This window comes from Hyperoodon ampullatus, assembly GCF_949752795.1.
Source record: "Hyperoodon ampullatus genome assembly, chromosome: 1".
Taxonomy (NCBI): Eukaryota; Metazoa; Chordata; class Mammalia; order Artiodactyla; family Ziphiidae; genus Hyperoodon; species Hyperoodon ampullatus.
The window spans coordinates 111,702,462-111,718,631 of record NC_136914.1 but is presented as its reverse complement, the minus strand read 5'-3'; the positions used below and the strand labels follow the sequence as shown (position 1 = coordinate 111,718,631).

Genomic DNA, 16,170 nt, shown 5'->3' with positions numbered 1-16,170 from the left:
GAAATAAATGAATATGCTTATAAAATTTAAAAATCCCAAAACAAATGGGAGAGTTTAACTTGACTCATTTCTTAAGGACTTGAAAATATTAAATGTAAAAATATAAAAACATAAAAAAGAATGAATCCACATGTGAAATTAAAGAGAAAAATCATAAAATTCTACTTTCACTCCATTTATTATACTAGTTGAATGGCTAAGAACACAGATTTGCCTAGACTTGTGATAATGGAATCCTGAATATATCTACTGCTTTCATTGACACTTCCTGGCCAAAGCTAGCTCTAGGAAGGACGGAACAACCACCAAATAGTTTTCTGCTCTAGGATTCTAAGTGCTAGGGGAATTACTGTGGCTGGTTCAGTCCAAGGTTGGACAGCCTCCATGAAGTAGGTCAAATTCCTAGCATTCTGGCCCCATCAAATAGTTTCCAGGAAAGATAGCTCAATGCTGCCTTCTTCTATGCCACCGGAAAAGTCTAAATGGCCAAGTGCCTAATTTAGTCTAGGAAAAGTTATTCCTTTTTAATTTGTTCTGGATGAGAAGGAATACAGTATTGTGGAAAACGCAGGTAGAAGGCACTTCTCTAGAGGACCAGGGGTTAGGTTCTGGTCTCAGAACTGTTACCACCCAGCTGTGTGGTTTTGGGTAAATCAGTTCATCTCCGATCCTTGGTTTTTGTCATCTAGGAAAAGAAGTAATTTTAGTCTCAATGACTCCTTTAGGTCCTAACATTCTCATTTCATGTGTTTTGACAGAGATGGATCCCATGTCACATTTACCATGTAGTACTGCAGTCTCAAGCTCTTTTACATTAAAAAGGTACCAACATATGGAATAAGAGAAAAGGCAACAGAAATGTGATCTTTTTCAACTGCCCCCAAAATCTGAACAGAAGAATATTAACCAGAAAGATTTCTATGTATGTAATTTACAAAGTTTTTCTTATACCTATAGCTTCCAATTATAATTATAGCTATCCTTTAGCTTTTGGTTTCTCTGTCACATATGAAAGACATTTCTCAAAGCTTGTTTAAGTGATTCCATTGTTTATACAATGCCCTCCCCACTTATAAAACCCGTTCTCTGATGATTCCACTCAGCCTCCCTAAAATTACACTGATTTCAAGAAGTGAAGATTTGAAGAGAACAGTCTCCTCTGTTTTATGAAGCCTATAACATCAGTGTATTTCAGTCTTTTAAACTTGAGCTCTTAATAAAAATGTTAATATATATAATTTTATGTTAAGCTTAAATATATATAAATAACTCATTCTAACAAAATTACTTAAAAGCTAACTTGCTAATGCATGTTCTAGAATTCTAGGAGACCAAAAGAAATAACCTTCATTGACTTAGGGAGGGGATTGATGTTTCTATTGTTTTGTTTTAGTATTCTCCAGAGTAAAACTTCTCTACGCTTTCTCCCACTGTCTGTGCAGGATTATGTTTATTTTCTTCTGTGATATATAGAGGAGTCAGCTTCTATACTGGGCAGCTATTATAAAGAAATGAGGTGAATTTGATGCAACATGAGTATGTCATATGTTAAGCATAAAAAGCAAGTTACAAGACAGTATGTCTGGTGTGCTTTTTCTAGATGTTTCACTTTAGTGTCTTCAAGAAGTAATATTTTAATCATGGGACTAGCAAAGCCTGAACAGAGTATGGCTTTAACATGTTCAGAAAAACCAAATTAAAGATTTCTTCCCCCTAATCCCAGCAAATGTGTGGGAGGTGGCTGATTATGAGGACTTCATAAATAGCAGGCCAAATGCTTGCATATATGCTAGATAACAGTAAGTAATTTGGATTGCCCATGTGGAATTTTCAAAGTGATTCATACTTTTTTTCATGGCCCCTATTGAGCTTAAGGTTGATTTGTGGATAATTTAGGATTTAGAAAAGGACTTATTTTCTTCTCTAATGTTTCCAGAGTCTTAGGAAAACTATACTAGAGCAGATTTGGCAAATTTTCTTCTCTTCTTTCATCTGATCTACAAGAAAAGTACAAGCAGCAGGATTAAGAAGTTTTGGATACCTAAGCCAACTTCCCTACATCTCTGGTTTGGTGTCCTGACACTTTGGAAATGGGTGATAAGTTTGATAAATGGTTTTCAATAGATATTTCCTTTCCTTTCTTTCTCTTCAGAACTGCCAACCAAGGAGCCTCAAGTTATTTGGACCACATTCAAAGGACTGTGTATTGAAAATGGCTTCCTAGTTCTCTGCACTCAATTATTCTAACATCAAGAAAGATCTCTCTAAAGGCAGAGTAATGAAGACCAGCAGCAGACTGCAAGAAGCAGTCTATAGGACCTCCCATACATAAGGTCGGTGCTTCAAAAGGCCTTTGTGGGGGAAATCAAGATTTATTCATAGTATTCAACTGTGCTGTAACAGGGTAGAATTACATTTTTCACTTCCATTAAGAGTTGCTTCCTCTACTTAAAAATACAGCCTTAAAAAAAAATCCTGATTTTTTTGTATGTCAGTCAAGTTAAAAACCTATTTCAGAAGTTTTTGCTTGGTTTGCATTATGTCATATACATCCATGCCAGGCTATAACACTGAATTCTTAGTCATTGATTGATAATGAAGAACTGGTTTTCACTTAAAAACTGTTAAGGCTGAGAAGGGAGCCTTTTAATTCTTTCATTCTCTTTCGTCTTTATCTTACCTCATACTTCATTACAGCCTCTGGGGTTTCAGTTGAACATTTCATTTGATATGAACTATTCTCTCACCAAGGTAGAATCTTTGTTCACGCATAGAACACTTCTCCAAGGAAAGCAGTATACAAATGCCAAGAATTCTCGGATAAAATTACAACTGCCACATGTCAAACACAGGCCTAGACAGAATACTCACTACCGTGCAACGTGAGTTTTTCCTTTCGGTGGTTGTTTTTATAAGTTTTCAAATATGCAAAGAAACATACAGAGCCATTTAGTTACCAAGCATGCTGAATTTTCCAAATCACAAGAAAGGTTCTAATAATACAGCATTGCCCCATACTGATCCGGCTTCGGGATACCTTTATAATCAAACGCCGGCGAATAACTCGGGTAGTGACTCTCCGTTCTTCCTCTGAGCTTGAATCACTCTCACTGCCTTTCAAGTCCTGAGTAAATGCATTTTTAGTAGAATTTTACCATCACATTTAAAATAAAAGACATTCTGAGAAGGGAAATCAAGAAAGAACTTTTTACTTTCTGGTTCCCCGCACTTGAGGAAAATCATGATGTATATTTGCGGAAATCTTAAAAAAAACTTAAGTGGAAGAAAGTGTTGAGCAGAATTCTAAATGAAATTACTCTGTATGTGTATGTATATATGTGTATATAAATATATATAAAGTATACATAAATAATATATATATTTAATTACCTTGATCTTTACCTGCATATGTATATGCATATATATACTTATGTGTATATATAAATGCAATGTATATGTAAATGCATAAGTATATAAATGCAGGTAAAGATCAAGATAATAAAATTGTAAATTATTAAAAATAACAATGATGGAGACTTTGGCATCAGAAACTACATACATGCTACTAATGATTAGTTTGGGGAAAAATACAGATTTAAAGCTAGTTTAAAAATAAATATTATACATTTGACATGAATGTATAACCTTACAGTTACAGGCCATCTTTCACTTGATCTACAGAAAGAGGCATAGTATTTCTGACTTATATGATATTTTGGTCAGATTTGACAACTTTATCAAAAGCTATTTTGAACTTTACTAAAAGTATACAATTTATATCAGCATAATTTGCCAGGAGATTTTTATCAGCATAATTCACACCTAATACATAATTGGAACTCAGTAGGAATTTATTCAAATGAATGAAGGAATGTAAAATATTTGAAAGCCTGAGGTCTTATTTTAAAGAACTAATATGAAATTAGAATAGAAACAACATTGCACAGACAAGAATATAGTACAGGTAAGAATACAGTAATTACACAAAATATTACTTTTTAGGAAATAAGGATAGGAATAAGGAAACACTACCAAGTGATAAACAGTTCATAAGTCAAAGGGAAAATTGTCTTCAGCTTCTACTTAAATATCATGGTCAAGAGTATACACTGAATAATTTTATTTCTAAATTTTAGTGGTGGAGTTCTGAAAACAATTCTAGTATTTTATTTTCTAAGTGTACTAGTTACCCCAAATCTGACAGTCCCAGAGATAGAAACTGTAGTTAATATGCATTGGAAAAATCAATGGCAGAATTGGTAAAAATAGGAAAAAAATAAGTAAAATTGTTACAGGAGGTGTAAGTGTTAGCAAAAATTATTAATGAAATGTTAGTCAAATAGATAATAAAGTAGGCCATTTTTCACCAAAGGTAAACTTACCAAATATTTTTAAATGTTATAGTAATATCAACCTTAACTTTGTAGGAAATTTCATCTGAACAAAATACCCTACTGAATAATATGGTATCAAAAGGAAATAGTTTTCAACTTTCTTACTCCTTGCAAAGATACTGGCTACTAAATTCCCCATTACTTTAAAATTTTTTTAGAAAAGGACCATAAATTCAGGACACTTAGAATGACCTAAATATTGGGAAAGGAGGCCCTACAATGGCTCAGAAAAGCAGAAAAAGGTAAGATGAATTCATATTGCAAAAGAATTACTAATCAGCATTTAGCAATTAATAGATTAGATGAGGCAGAAGAGAAAATTCAATCTGAATTATCCATAGCCAGAATCTTAGACTGGGGAAAGGTTTTTCACTTGAAACATTTAAAAGCAGAAGAACATATGTTAATGCAAACACTAATAACAAACCTAGATGTCAATTATAATCCTATCAAGAATCATCTGAGACCAGCCCCTCACATAAAGAAAAAGTGGCCATTTGGCTAATGTTTGTTTCCATTTTCTCCATGGAGTCTCTGCCAGTCTTAAGGTGAAGGGTAGAGAGAAGATGGTAGTAGAATCTTGATCAGGATTCCTTTTAGAGAATTCTCTATGCAATGGCACAGAGGGTAACTAGGAGACCAAATGGAATTTTCTCAGTACTCCTTGCCATGGGTTGCGGCATGTAAAGAGGTGGAAAGCAGCAGGATTTTTACCTTGTAACAGCAGGCAGTCATCCGTTTAAGAGCCGCACCCGGACTTTTGACCTGATTTTTCAGGGGACAAAAAGGGGGCTGTTTTCTGAGATCATACATCCGACGACCTAGTTGATTACTATTGTACTATGGTCTAGCCACAAAAAATACATCCTGGACATCTTCGAATTTCTTGTGAGGTCAGACTCTTATATTCCAGAAGCTTTAACTTCACTATGAATTGCTATGCTCCTGAAGCCTTTATGCATTGGAGCAGGACCAGTGACCAATGCTAAAGGCACAAACTCATTTATAAGAAATCTCGAAAAACATTTTCTAACAGTAATTATTTTCCATTACTGATGAATTCAGCTGCATTTCCATTCAGGGTTAAGACTTTCTTTTTCAAATCCTCTTTATGCCTTCTCCATGGTTCCCCAACGGGCAATATGTAGGCACATGTATACTGTCGAAATGCTTACTTACATATTTGAGAACTTCCCTATCGATTTTTAATAGGTTTTTGCACAATACATTTTCATAGCTAAAACATCACTAGGTTACTGCTCCCTCCTGATATTTTGCAAGCTCATTTTAAAAGGAAACATTCCATCCAAAGTCATATTGCTTAAACATGCTAAGAGTTAACTAAAAGGCAGAAAGCAATACTCAAAACAACACTTGTCAGGAAGGAAATGAAAGAAAGTCCTGAGGATTTTCCTTCCTCTCACTTTCCCTCCTAACAAGCAGGAAAGTGATAAAAAAAAAAATAGCCTGCAGGAGGGAAAAGGAAAGGATATGATTAGTTAATAAGCTGATAATTAGCTCCTGATTAGGAGTTTACTAAATTTTTCTAAACCTCAAATTAATCATGGGCTCATTATTTTACAAAAGACTTGTTTCTTTTTTTTTCTACCCAAAACACTGTAGAAGATCTTAAGTAAACTAGATGTTTTAGGGAAAACTTCAAGTACTACTATTCCAAAGATGTATAACTCTCAGTCTGTTTCTACTGCGTAGTTCATGAAAAGACACAAAAATTGAGAGAGCAAAAAGCAGTAAAAAATATAGGAAACAGAACTGATCTTAATTTTCTTATATCCATCTATAAATCATAATTTCAATTAAAAATTTTTTAATATCTAAAAATGTTTACACTCAAAGAATAATGAAATCTATTAGATGGTAGCACAAAAACATAAGTACAAAAAGCAAGCAAATAATTATATGACAGTAAGGTTTTTTAAATTATTAAAAACAAATATTAAGATAATTATCAACTTAGATATAAAAATAATTAAAATGATACTTTTAATGTTGCATTTCTAAATGCCGTCAACCAACAGTAGTATACCCACCTCATTTTAGGCTTGGGAACTGTGTTTCTTCAATTTTTAAAACACCCTTTCAGGCAACAGACCTTATAGGATAGAACTCTTAGATGGGTCAATGCTAGCGACTCTTTAAATTGTGCAAAAGAACCAGAAAGGGTCAGGATAATTATCCTCCATCCTCAAGAAAGAAGACTAGGTTGGTTGTGAGGAAAGCTAAATCCCAGACAAAATTAAAACTGGACCTTAAGCTACTTACTTAACATGCCTGTATTCTTTTCCCTCCTGAAAAATGGCTAAGAAGATGTTTATTCCTTTTTTCTACCCAATGAAAGAAGGGATGACAAGTAGCATATATTTTACTCATTACTTTCTTTACCCCCATTATTAGTATTACAATTTTCAATCACACATTGATAATTTGGAAGTAGTAACGAACACTGGGCCCAGTGCTACAAGATTATCAAAAGAATCAAAGTGTCAGTACTTTCAGCTTAAATGACAGCACGGTGGAAAACTAGATGACGTACCTTTTGCTCAGACCCATTGGATCCCTCTTCTTCATGGAAGTTAAGCCTTGGCTTGCCATCTGCAGGAGTAGTCCTACTCATCTTTTTCATACTGACAGGCACACAGGGTTTAGGCTCTTCTATGACAAACTTGCTGGTTTCTTCTAGAGCTTTCTGATATGCCGCTAGTGATGATGCTGGTTCATCAACACGACCAGAACCTTGTATTTTTGGTTTCAGAGTTTCCTTTGCACTCTGTTTCCCTATATCATTTTGGGATCCTGAAAAGTAAGATTTTGTCTTTGCTTCTGGAGTGACTTCTGCATGGCTTCCATTTGCTTCAAATTTTCCAGGTTCCCCTTTGAGATACGAGGTAATGGAATCTCTACACTGGTCAGGGCTGCAATAGAGAAGATGTGGAAATTTATAATGGTAACATATGGCTGAAAATGGGCTTTAGAAGCTCTAAATTTTCAACAGCCATGTTTTAAACTACTTTTAAAGACATACATTAGAAAAGCATGAAAAATCTGGTCATCAGGTTTCAAACTGTGAGGGCCTGTTATGGGTGTGGGTGTGGGGTGAGGAGATGATACACAGGCTCCAGGCATCCTCTGCACTCCAACTCCCAAACTAGCTGGCTGGCTATGCTGTCACTGTTTTTGTTTTGTTTTGTTTTGTTTAATTGTACTTATACAGCTCCTTGGATTCTGTATCTTTTAAAAAGTAATCCTGAGAGGTTCATGGACATACCCAGAGTTCCAGACCCACCAATCTAAAAGAAGAGGAGATCTCAAAATGCTTTTCTATTGCCAGTGAAAAAACGGATGACAAAGAACAAAATGAATTCCTGTGATGAGAGCTCTGGCATCCTCAAGAACCCTATGTTCCAGTCTTTGTATGTGTTTCCAGTTGTGAATCCTACCGTCATGCTTTCCCCACTGTGGAAGAACCGTGAGAACCTTACTTGGGGTCTCATCTTTCTCCACTTCTGACCTCTGCTGACTCTCTCTGGTGATAAGGGTGTGGATGCTCACCTGCTGCTTCTACTACCTGTGAGGACTGTTTTCCTTTTGACTCTTAAAAATCTTTCTCTTCCATTACTTTCTTTTAAATTGGTTTCTAATTTTTACTAGTTTCAATATAGACTTTTACTTTTTTTTATAGTTTGTATATTGTTTATTTTTATATATTGTTTTTATTAGCACCTTTGCTTATTACCTGTAGAATTCTGAAGGCAATAAAACTAGTGCAATGTTTTCTATCTACAATATATGTATTACGTATATGTATGTGCGTATTCTTATAAATCAAATTCTGATTAAACACCTTTATCAAAAAATATTAATAGCACATCCTATTCCGGATGTTTAAGGACAAACAGTCCCAGCATACTGTGAAGACCCTGTACAATAACTAAAACTCCTAGCTATATCTAATTTCCTGTTATGCAACTATAAATTATGTGATTATATCTGAACCTAGATGTCAAAATTAGTACGATTTCTTGTCTCCATACTCTCTACTGTAGGCTGAACATAGAATTCACTGATGCTCCCATTCTTCAAAAGGAGTTTTGTGAACTCCTCTTTGCAAATGTTGTCACCTCCCTCTTTGGGAGTTTTCATTGAGCAAGAAGCTTATCAGCAATATGAAAATATTAAACATGGTTATAAAATAAGTTGTACGAAAAGAACTGAGGTTTATCACTAGTTACCACTGAAGTAAAATATATTTTATGTGTGCATAAATAAAATAATGCCAACTATCACTGAGAGACTATTTGTACCAGTCATTGGGTAGGCATGCTACAGGCTTTCTTTTTCAATCTATAAACCTGTTTGAGGAAAGTAGTAGTACTCTTATTTTTAAAGCCAATTACAGTGGCATTCTTAGAGCTTAGAAATTAATCTAAAGTCGAAAAGTGCAAACCTAATGGTGGTGGGGTTTGAACCAGTGTCTGAAAGACACTAGCTCTTACCCTTCTAGAGGAAGATCACTGTAAAAAGAACCAGATTCATGATTAGGGAATTATTTTGGTTATAAACAAATTTCTGTCATGCCCATATTATTTGGGGGTAAAGAATTACATATGTCATATTGCAAATTATATAAAATATTCATGTAGAAAAAAGGAAGGATATATAAAGTGTTCGTTTTTCTTAGTATGATAAGGATAGATGACTTTTTTGCTTCTCTGCATTTTTCTGTGACAAGACATTTAAAAACATGTATGTAAAAGAAATTCACCAAAATTTTAGTGGTGGTTATTGCTAGATGATGGCATTGTATTGATTTTTTAAATCTGTATTTTAAAATTTTGTATAATAAGCACATTTATGTTTGATATCAGGAAACAATAGAAATGCTTATATTTCTAAAAGGCTTAGAATTCTATTTATTACATTATTTTAAATGAGCATTAATTTCTGGCTATGTGAAAAGAATAATACAACAGGTAATAAAGTAGAAAAGAGTAGCCTTCTAAAGTAAAGAAAATGTATTAATCTTTAGCATGTGTATAACTTTTTGCATTTTACTTCAGCTAATTATCAGTAGTTTTAAGAATTATATTTGAGTTTAATGTAACTTTCCCTCTCCAGATTAGCAGAATGAACCAACCTTTAAAGCATGTATTATTATCTTGAAATTGGAATGGTAATTTAGAAAAACAGTAATTACTAAAAAGCATATATTTAAAACAAACTACTGGAATTCCCTGGAAGTCCAGTGGTTAGGACTCCATGCTTTCACTGCCAAGGGCCCAGGTTCGATCCCTGGCCAGGGAACTAAGATCCCACAAGCTGCATGGCGCAGCCAAAAAATAAAGAAAAAAAACAAACTATTAACATGTAACCTGCATTTCACTTTCCTTTTTCTGACCAAGAGCCATACCTGTCATCCAGTCGATCTAGTAACCCACCAGTTATTCTTCGAGCTTGAGCAGGGGACTCTAGGTTTCCACTTGATGTCTCATTCTGCCAACCTGTAATTGAAGACATTTCCAGTTCTGCTTGCTGAACACGTTTAAGAATAGCCTGTACTTTTTCTTCTGTCATCTCCTCAGACTCTACTCCTTCTTCAAGTTGAATATCCTCAAATAGAGATTTGAGTTTTTCTTCCGTCATCTCCTCATCAGGACCAGATTTTCCTTTCTCTTGCTGCTCAGAGCTCACTCCTACTTTTCTAGTCTGTTCCAATGGCTCTGCTGGTTTAACATCTTTTGGGACCCCAGCCATCCTTCCGAGGTATCGAGGATACTCACTCAGACACACATTCTCCAACTGGCTCTCATGTACATCCACTGCTTCAGGTATTTCTGTCAAAGGCATTGAGTCTTCAAGTCTGCTCTCTTCCAAGGACGTGTCTTCTGCAGTTACGACTGGCGGTCCATCTGCTGAATGCTCTACGTTTCCCTGGGAAGGCACTACCCCATCACTCAGTCTACTGGGGGTTCTAAGGGGAGATTCTATGCTAGAGAGATCACTAAAATAATCATCTTGCTGGAAAGGGGTGGGTGGTGTGTAGTGCAACCCTGTGGGAGTTTCCAGTTCCACTTGAAGGGAAGGATAACCTATGGAAGACAGTACATTTGGACTGACTGGAATGAATTAGAGCACATCAAACAAAAACACATGGAATGACTTAAATTATATTAGGTATGAAAATGTGTGATGAATTACAGAATAATGTTGATAAATTTATTGGTGTAGTTCAAGTATATGTAATACAATGAAATAAAAGACTAGTGCAAACTACAATAAAATAGAATACTAGTTAATTAAGATATAAATTGTTTATCGATTTTGGTAATTTTAATACAGTAACTTAAATACACAAGTTTAATCCAATATAAAGTTAGCTGTCATTATGTAAGATACATTTATTGCATGGCCAAATTAATATCTTTCTACTTTTAGCATGCAAAATCCACATTGTGGTGGACTGAATACAGCAAGCCACAAGAAACCAATTTTTATAATTAATTACTTATAACTTATTTTAAGAACTGTACATAAGAGTGATGCTACCCAACTCTTAATTCTTAACTTATTTCACAGGAAATTTATAGCAAAGAAAAATGAATTTAATCTTTGGAAAGAAATGACCATTAGATTTAGAGCAGTAGCACTGGGGAAAAAATCTGAAAAGATGTTAGGAAAAGGATTTAAAAAGCAGATAAAGTAGAAAAGACTCCATGTAAACTCTTCAGGTGTCATAATGTGACAGAGATGAAAGGGTTGTGTACGTATGGAAGTCTTGGTGAACGTGGTGGTAGGGGTCCACTCAGAAGCATGAATCAAATAAAGAGAAAAAAGAAATGATACACAACAGAGACGGGAGGAAAACCATTTACAGAGAGCCCTCTGAATATTCATGACAATGCTATGAAACAACAGAGGTTTACTAACCAGCCTACACAAAGGGGAAGGAGGGAGAAATTCCCTTGTTTTAAACTTTGCTGTGTGGACTAAGGGAGTTATTTTTCTCCTTCAGCAGAGAGAAAAGTCAACAATGGTCTGGTCATGGTGAGGAAAGGAAGTTTCACAAAAGTTCAATGAAGAGGAGAGACCGGAACAAAAAGGCAACCAGGCACACTTTCTGACTTATTGGTCTACAAAACTAAAGCCTAATTTTTCCATTAGTCCAAGATAAATACCAACTTAGCTTTGGTTGTAAATTCAAATCACTATAGGTAAGTGAACATTTTTCTGTTATGGTCACCCATAAACTAGAATGTTGAAAATGTGTCTAAGACTACATGAGGTTTATAATCTGCACAAGTAAAATTTACTTCATAAACATAAATTTCCCTAAGAATTTTAAAAATAGGGAATATAAAATATTAAGATGTAGCAATAAAAAGCCCTTGTGGATTTATTTAATGATACTCTGATTTTAAAATGTTAAATGAAACTTTCAATTCCATTGAATACTTCCATTGCTTTCTGATGATCTTGTTTGTTAAAACTACTTTTCTTAAAAAAGTTTCCCAGTAAAGAATATTAAAATACTCTATAAACTTGGCAAAACCCCCAAATTTGATATAATACTGGTCTATCTTTATCTTGTGCACAAAGAGTTTGGTCATCAATATATGGTCTCACATATAAGACAAGGCCTTGAAGAGAGCTTTTTTCCAGGTTCTGTGGTATTTATAAGCTTAAAAAGAAACCACTTTTGACATTATTACCCACATGTTTATGTTATGGGGATAACAAGGTACACTTTAAATTTTCTGTTGACTTTAGTAAGCAGAAACTTTCTAAGAATTTGAGATGTTTTGTCACATATGCAGAATTATAAGTTATTGATTATTGGTGGTCTAACTTTGCTGTTTAAAAATGGAAAAAAAATCACCATATTTTAAAAAATTGAAATAGTAGAAAAATATCCCTAGCTCCTCTTCTTGCCTCCATAGCATCAACATTTTTTTACTCAAAATTCATTATAGGAATAAATTTCCATTTATGAACATCTTGAAAAACATAGAAAGATATTTGTCATACTTTTCTTAATACTTTGTTGAAAAAAGCCCCAATTTACATAATGAAGGAAAAATGACACTATTATCATATAAATTAAGCTAATGTAAAAGAGGAATTATTATGTTATTATGTTATTAGCAACATCTATGCTCATTGAATTAGAAATTATGCTACCTTTTATATACGATGGGTCAAGTAGTGTTTTTCCAAACAAAAAATGGCAGCATATGAAGTTAAAATAATGCTAAATAACTAAAACACCTGTTTGAGTGATACATTGTCTCTTTCAGTACATGCTTAAATACTTGTTCTCAAAACAGTAATTAACCATTTTACTTAACAATTTGTATAACAGCCCACAATTTGGTTTGACCTAAATAGGAATAAAAGAGTTCCCTAGTTTTTTAGGTTAATATAAAAATGGCAAAAGCAAGATATTCTCTAGATATTAAATTTTCTTCCATTTGGTCATATAAAATATTTGAGATACCAACTGTTTCATTAACTTATGCCTTTATATACTTCATTATTTGTATTTTATATAACAGAGACATTTATCAAGTTTGTTCTATCAGAGTGTTTGTTTGCAGGCCTGGCAGAGAATATGCCGTGAAAATGAGAAATTAAGTCAAGCAAATCATAATTTAGTTGGTTTTACGTGACTGCCTTGTCCTACTGCACTTTCAAATTTTATCAAATGATTAAGTAAATATGAACACTAAATTCAGTTACCATCCACAGGGTCATGGAAAACATTGTTCTCATCTGCAAAACTTCTGGTGCCTGAAATATTTCCATAATCAAATATTGGTCCTTCTAGCAGAGTCACTATATCTATTCGATTAATTTTTGTCAAGACCGCAGTTAAGGCATCAGCTGAAAGAGGAGGAAAAAAAAGGTTGAAAACCCAATTAAATTATTTTCTTCTATGTCATCACAATATCCACACAAAGGCATGGCTCACTTGACCCTCCTAGCGTCTTAATCCCTCCTCACTGCACCTCTGCAATATTCACTATCCAGAGGGCTCAGAAAGCTCGCTGCTCCAGGGAAGATATGTTAGGGTCTTAAGAATCATTTTGTGAAGCTGTGTGTGATGACAGCAACATTCGTTCCATCTCTGTAAGGCGCAGAGCAGATAGGCCTCAAAACAGCGAGACTCCTGTTAGTTATAAGGGGATCTAATAAACACATTCCTCTCCTGTTAGACTATCAAAATAGGTCACCCTTATATTTGATGCTTAGCATTAATGACTTACTAAGGTCAGGCTGACCCAGGCAAACCCCCAGTAACTGATTCCACATCGTTATGGGTTGGCATTTGTCACAGTATAGCACCACTCCCCTACCGCCACCTAAACCACACAAAACCCAGGAATACTGGGGAGTTCTCTGCCATCACAGACCAGGCTGGATAAAATGATTTGATCCTATCCTTTTCTCTCTTACCTCCCTGCACATCCATTTCTGGCCATAGCAGTAACTTCACATTGTTTCCCACCACCGCCCTATGATTGAACAGCTAGAATTATATTTTCATTTTTGATGGTCACAGAGAAAAATGCAAATATAGACAAAATGCAAAAAAAAAAACCCTACTACTTGCTTCCTAAAAAGCTTCCTAAAGACAGAAGTTTAGAATATTAGCACAAAATTAAACAAGTATAACTTGAAAAGACTTGCCATTACTTTATGATCACTGTGATTTTATAACAGTAGGCTTATCTGAAATATTAGACATAAGCAATTTTGCAAGTTAAAGTAATATAATTTCAGCATACTTGTAGCATTTTTTCCGTCTCTGGTAACCCATTTTTTTAATAACATGAAGCTTTGAGAAATTAAAGAATTTGGATTTTCCACACGTATTTGATTGATTTCATCCACTGAAAAATTCAGTTCCCTTGCCAGTTCTGTAGAAAAGAAAAGGAGTTACTAAGATTTCATATTGTACTTTTATCACATATATTTCATAAAAGTAATGCTCAACTGCCCCCCTGCCAAAAAAAAGGAAAGGATTTTATAGTAAAACCCAAGTACAGCCTTGGGCATTAATCTTTATATACTTGATTTCACAGGAAAATACTGATAATATACAGGCTGTGACTTATCTCTCCTAAGGTAATTCCCTGGTTATAATCAGATTCCCTTTGGAGATTATTTTATAAAGATTCTTGCTCTGTTCAAAGAGGATGTTGCTAGATTCTTTTAACTCAGCCAAATTATTGTCTGCAATTTGAGCAAACTTCATACAAGATAGGTAGGGATATACAATTCATAAACATGCCACATGAGGAGCCGGTAGGGTTTTCTCTCGGCAACCTTCATGAAGTGGATCTTTTACTCACATAATACTCTATTCTATATGCCTTCAAGTTTCATCAGTGCCACTTGGGAGGTTAAATGATGACTCCAAGCCAGATCATTGTCTATGAAATGCTGTCACTTGTGTAAAAAATAAAAGGGAGATAAGCTTTCTGTCCAGCTAAGTGTATATAACCATACACTCAATCTTGTGAATGCAGAGTGTGTCTTTGGAAGGATACATATGATATGCGTAGTTGCCTTGGGAGAGTTAAACTTGGGAGTCAAAGGTGAGAAGGAGACTTACTTTTCACTGTATATTTTTTGCACATTTAAAAAAGATGTCAGGTGTTTATTACCTTAAATGATTATAAAAAGTAAGAAATGTGAAAAAAAATCCATGAAAAAGTAATTGGATGATTCTATCCTGCTTAAGAACCATTTCCAGCAGTTTGGCAAAATGTATTCAGAGGCTTAAAAAAGTCTGTATCCTTTGACCAACTGATTTCACTCCTAGAAATCTATGGTGACAGTACACAGGGTTGTACACATTTATTTACATATATGAATGCTCACTGTAGGCTTGTACCACTGAAAAATTGAAAACAAAGCATGTGTTGAACAAAAGGAGAGGAGTTAATGTAATGCAGTGGCTGGCAAACTGATCACAGCCCACAGTTAGAAATACATTGTATATCATGGTGCTTATATAAATGAAACCACATCTTTATGGAGCAAAACAACCTTACTATATGTGATAGACAGACATTTTCTTTTCCTTTTAAAAGCAAAAACAAAGCATGACTTGATTTCATGACTCACTAGTGCATTGTGACCAACAGCAAAACACCATTGTAAAGTATGGCTATTGGATGTTATTTGTCCATTAAAACCAAGATCAGAAAGTAAATAAAAAAGCAGAAAATTATACTGTGTATATAACACTTTAAAAGCTTTTTATTAAAAAAAAAAAAAGTACATTAAGTTGCTTGTTAACAGTGGTTCTGAGGGATGGATTTAAATTTTGTTTTTCTAAATGCTAATTTTCCTAATAATCTTCATTGAGCATATAGTAATTTGAATTAGAAAAGTTAATTTTTTAAGTGCCTTATCTCTTTGTGTTTTAAGGGCAGTAATCCTTCCTGCCCTCATGACCAAACCATATCCTTTGTCTAGAGACTCAGTGAAGAGCAAAGACACATTGTCACTAAGAATTTTACAGTTTTATGACTTTGTCTCGCTATTCTTTTTTTTTTTTTTTCTCTTTCTTTTTTTTTTTTTTTTGCGGTACGTGGGCCTCTCACTGTTGTGGCCTCTCCCGTTGCGGAGCACAGGCTCCGGACGCGCAAGCTCAGCGGCCATGGCTCACGGGCCCAGCCGCTCCGTGGCATGTGGGATCCTCCCGGACCGGGGCACGAACCCGTGTCCCCTGCATCGGCAGGTGGACTCT

At 34.7% G+C, this 16,170-nt stretch overlaps 1 protein-coding gene across 1 annotated transcript in view; it reads right to left on the bottom strand.

The window, feature by feature from the left end:
* ANK3 (ankyrin 3) overlaps positions 1–16,170 on the bottom strand; it is a gene marked incomplete at its 5' end in the record, with an annotated part of 287,363 nt that overhangs the window by 20,020 nt on the left and 251,173 nt on the right. Inside the window, 4 exons of the mRNA XM_079711182.1 lie at positions 6,949–7,327; positions 9,823–9,913; positions 13,149–13,292; positions 14,198–14,329. Coding sequence (XP_079567308.1) covers positions 6,949–7,327; positions 9,823–9,913; positions 13,149–13,292; positions 14,198–14,329 — 746 coding nt within the window. The remainder of the gene's footprint in view (positions 1–6,948; positions 7,328–9,822; positions 9,914–13,148; positions 13,293–14,197; positions 14,330–16,170) is intronic.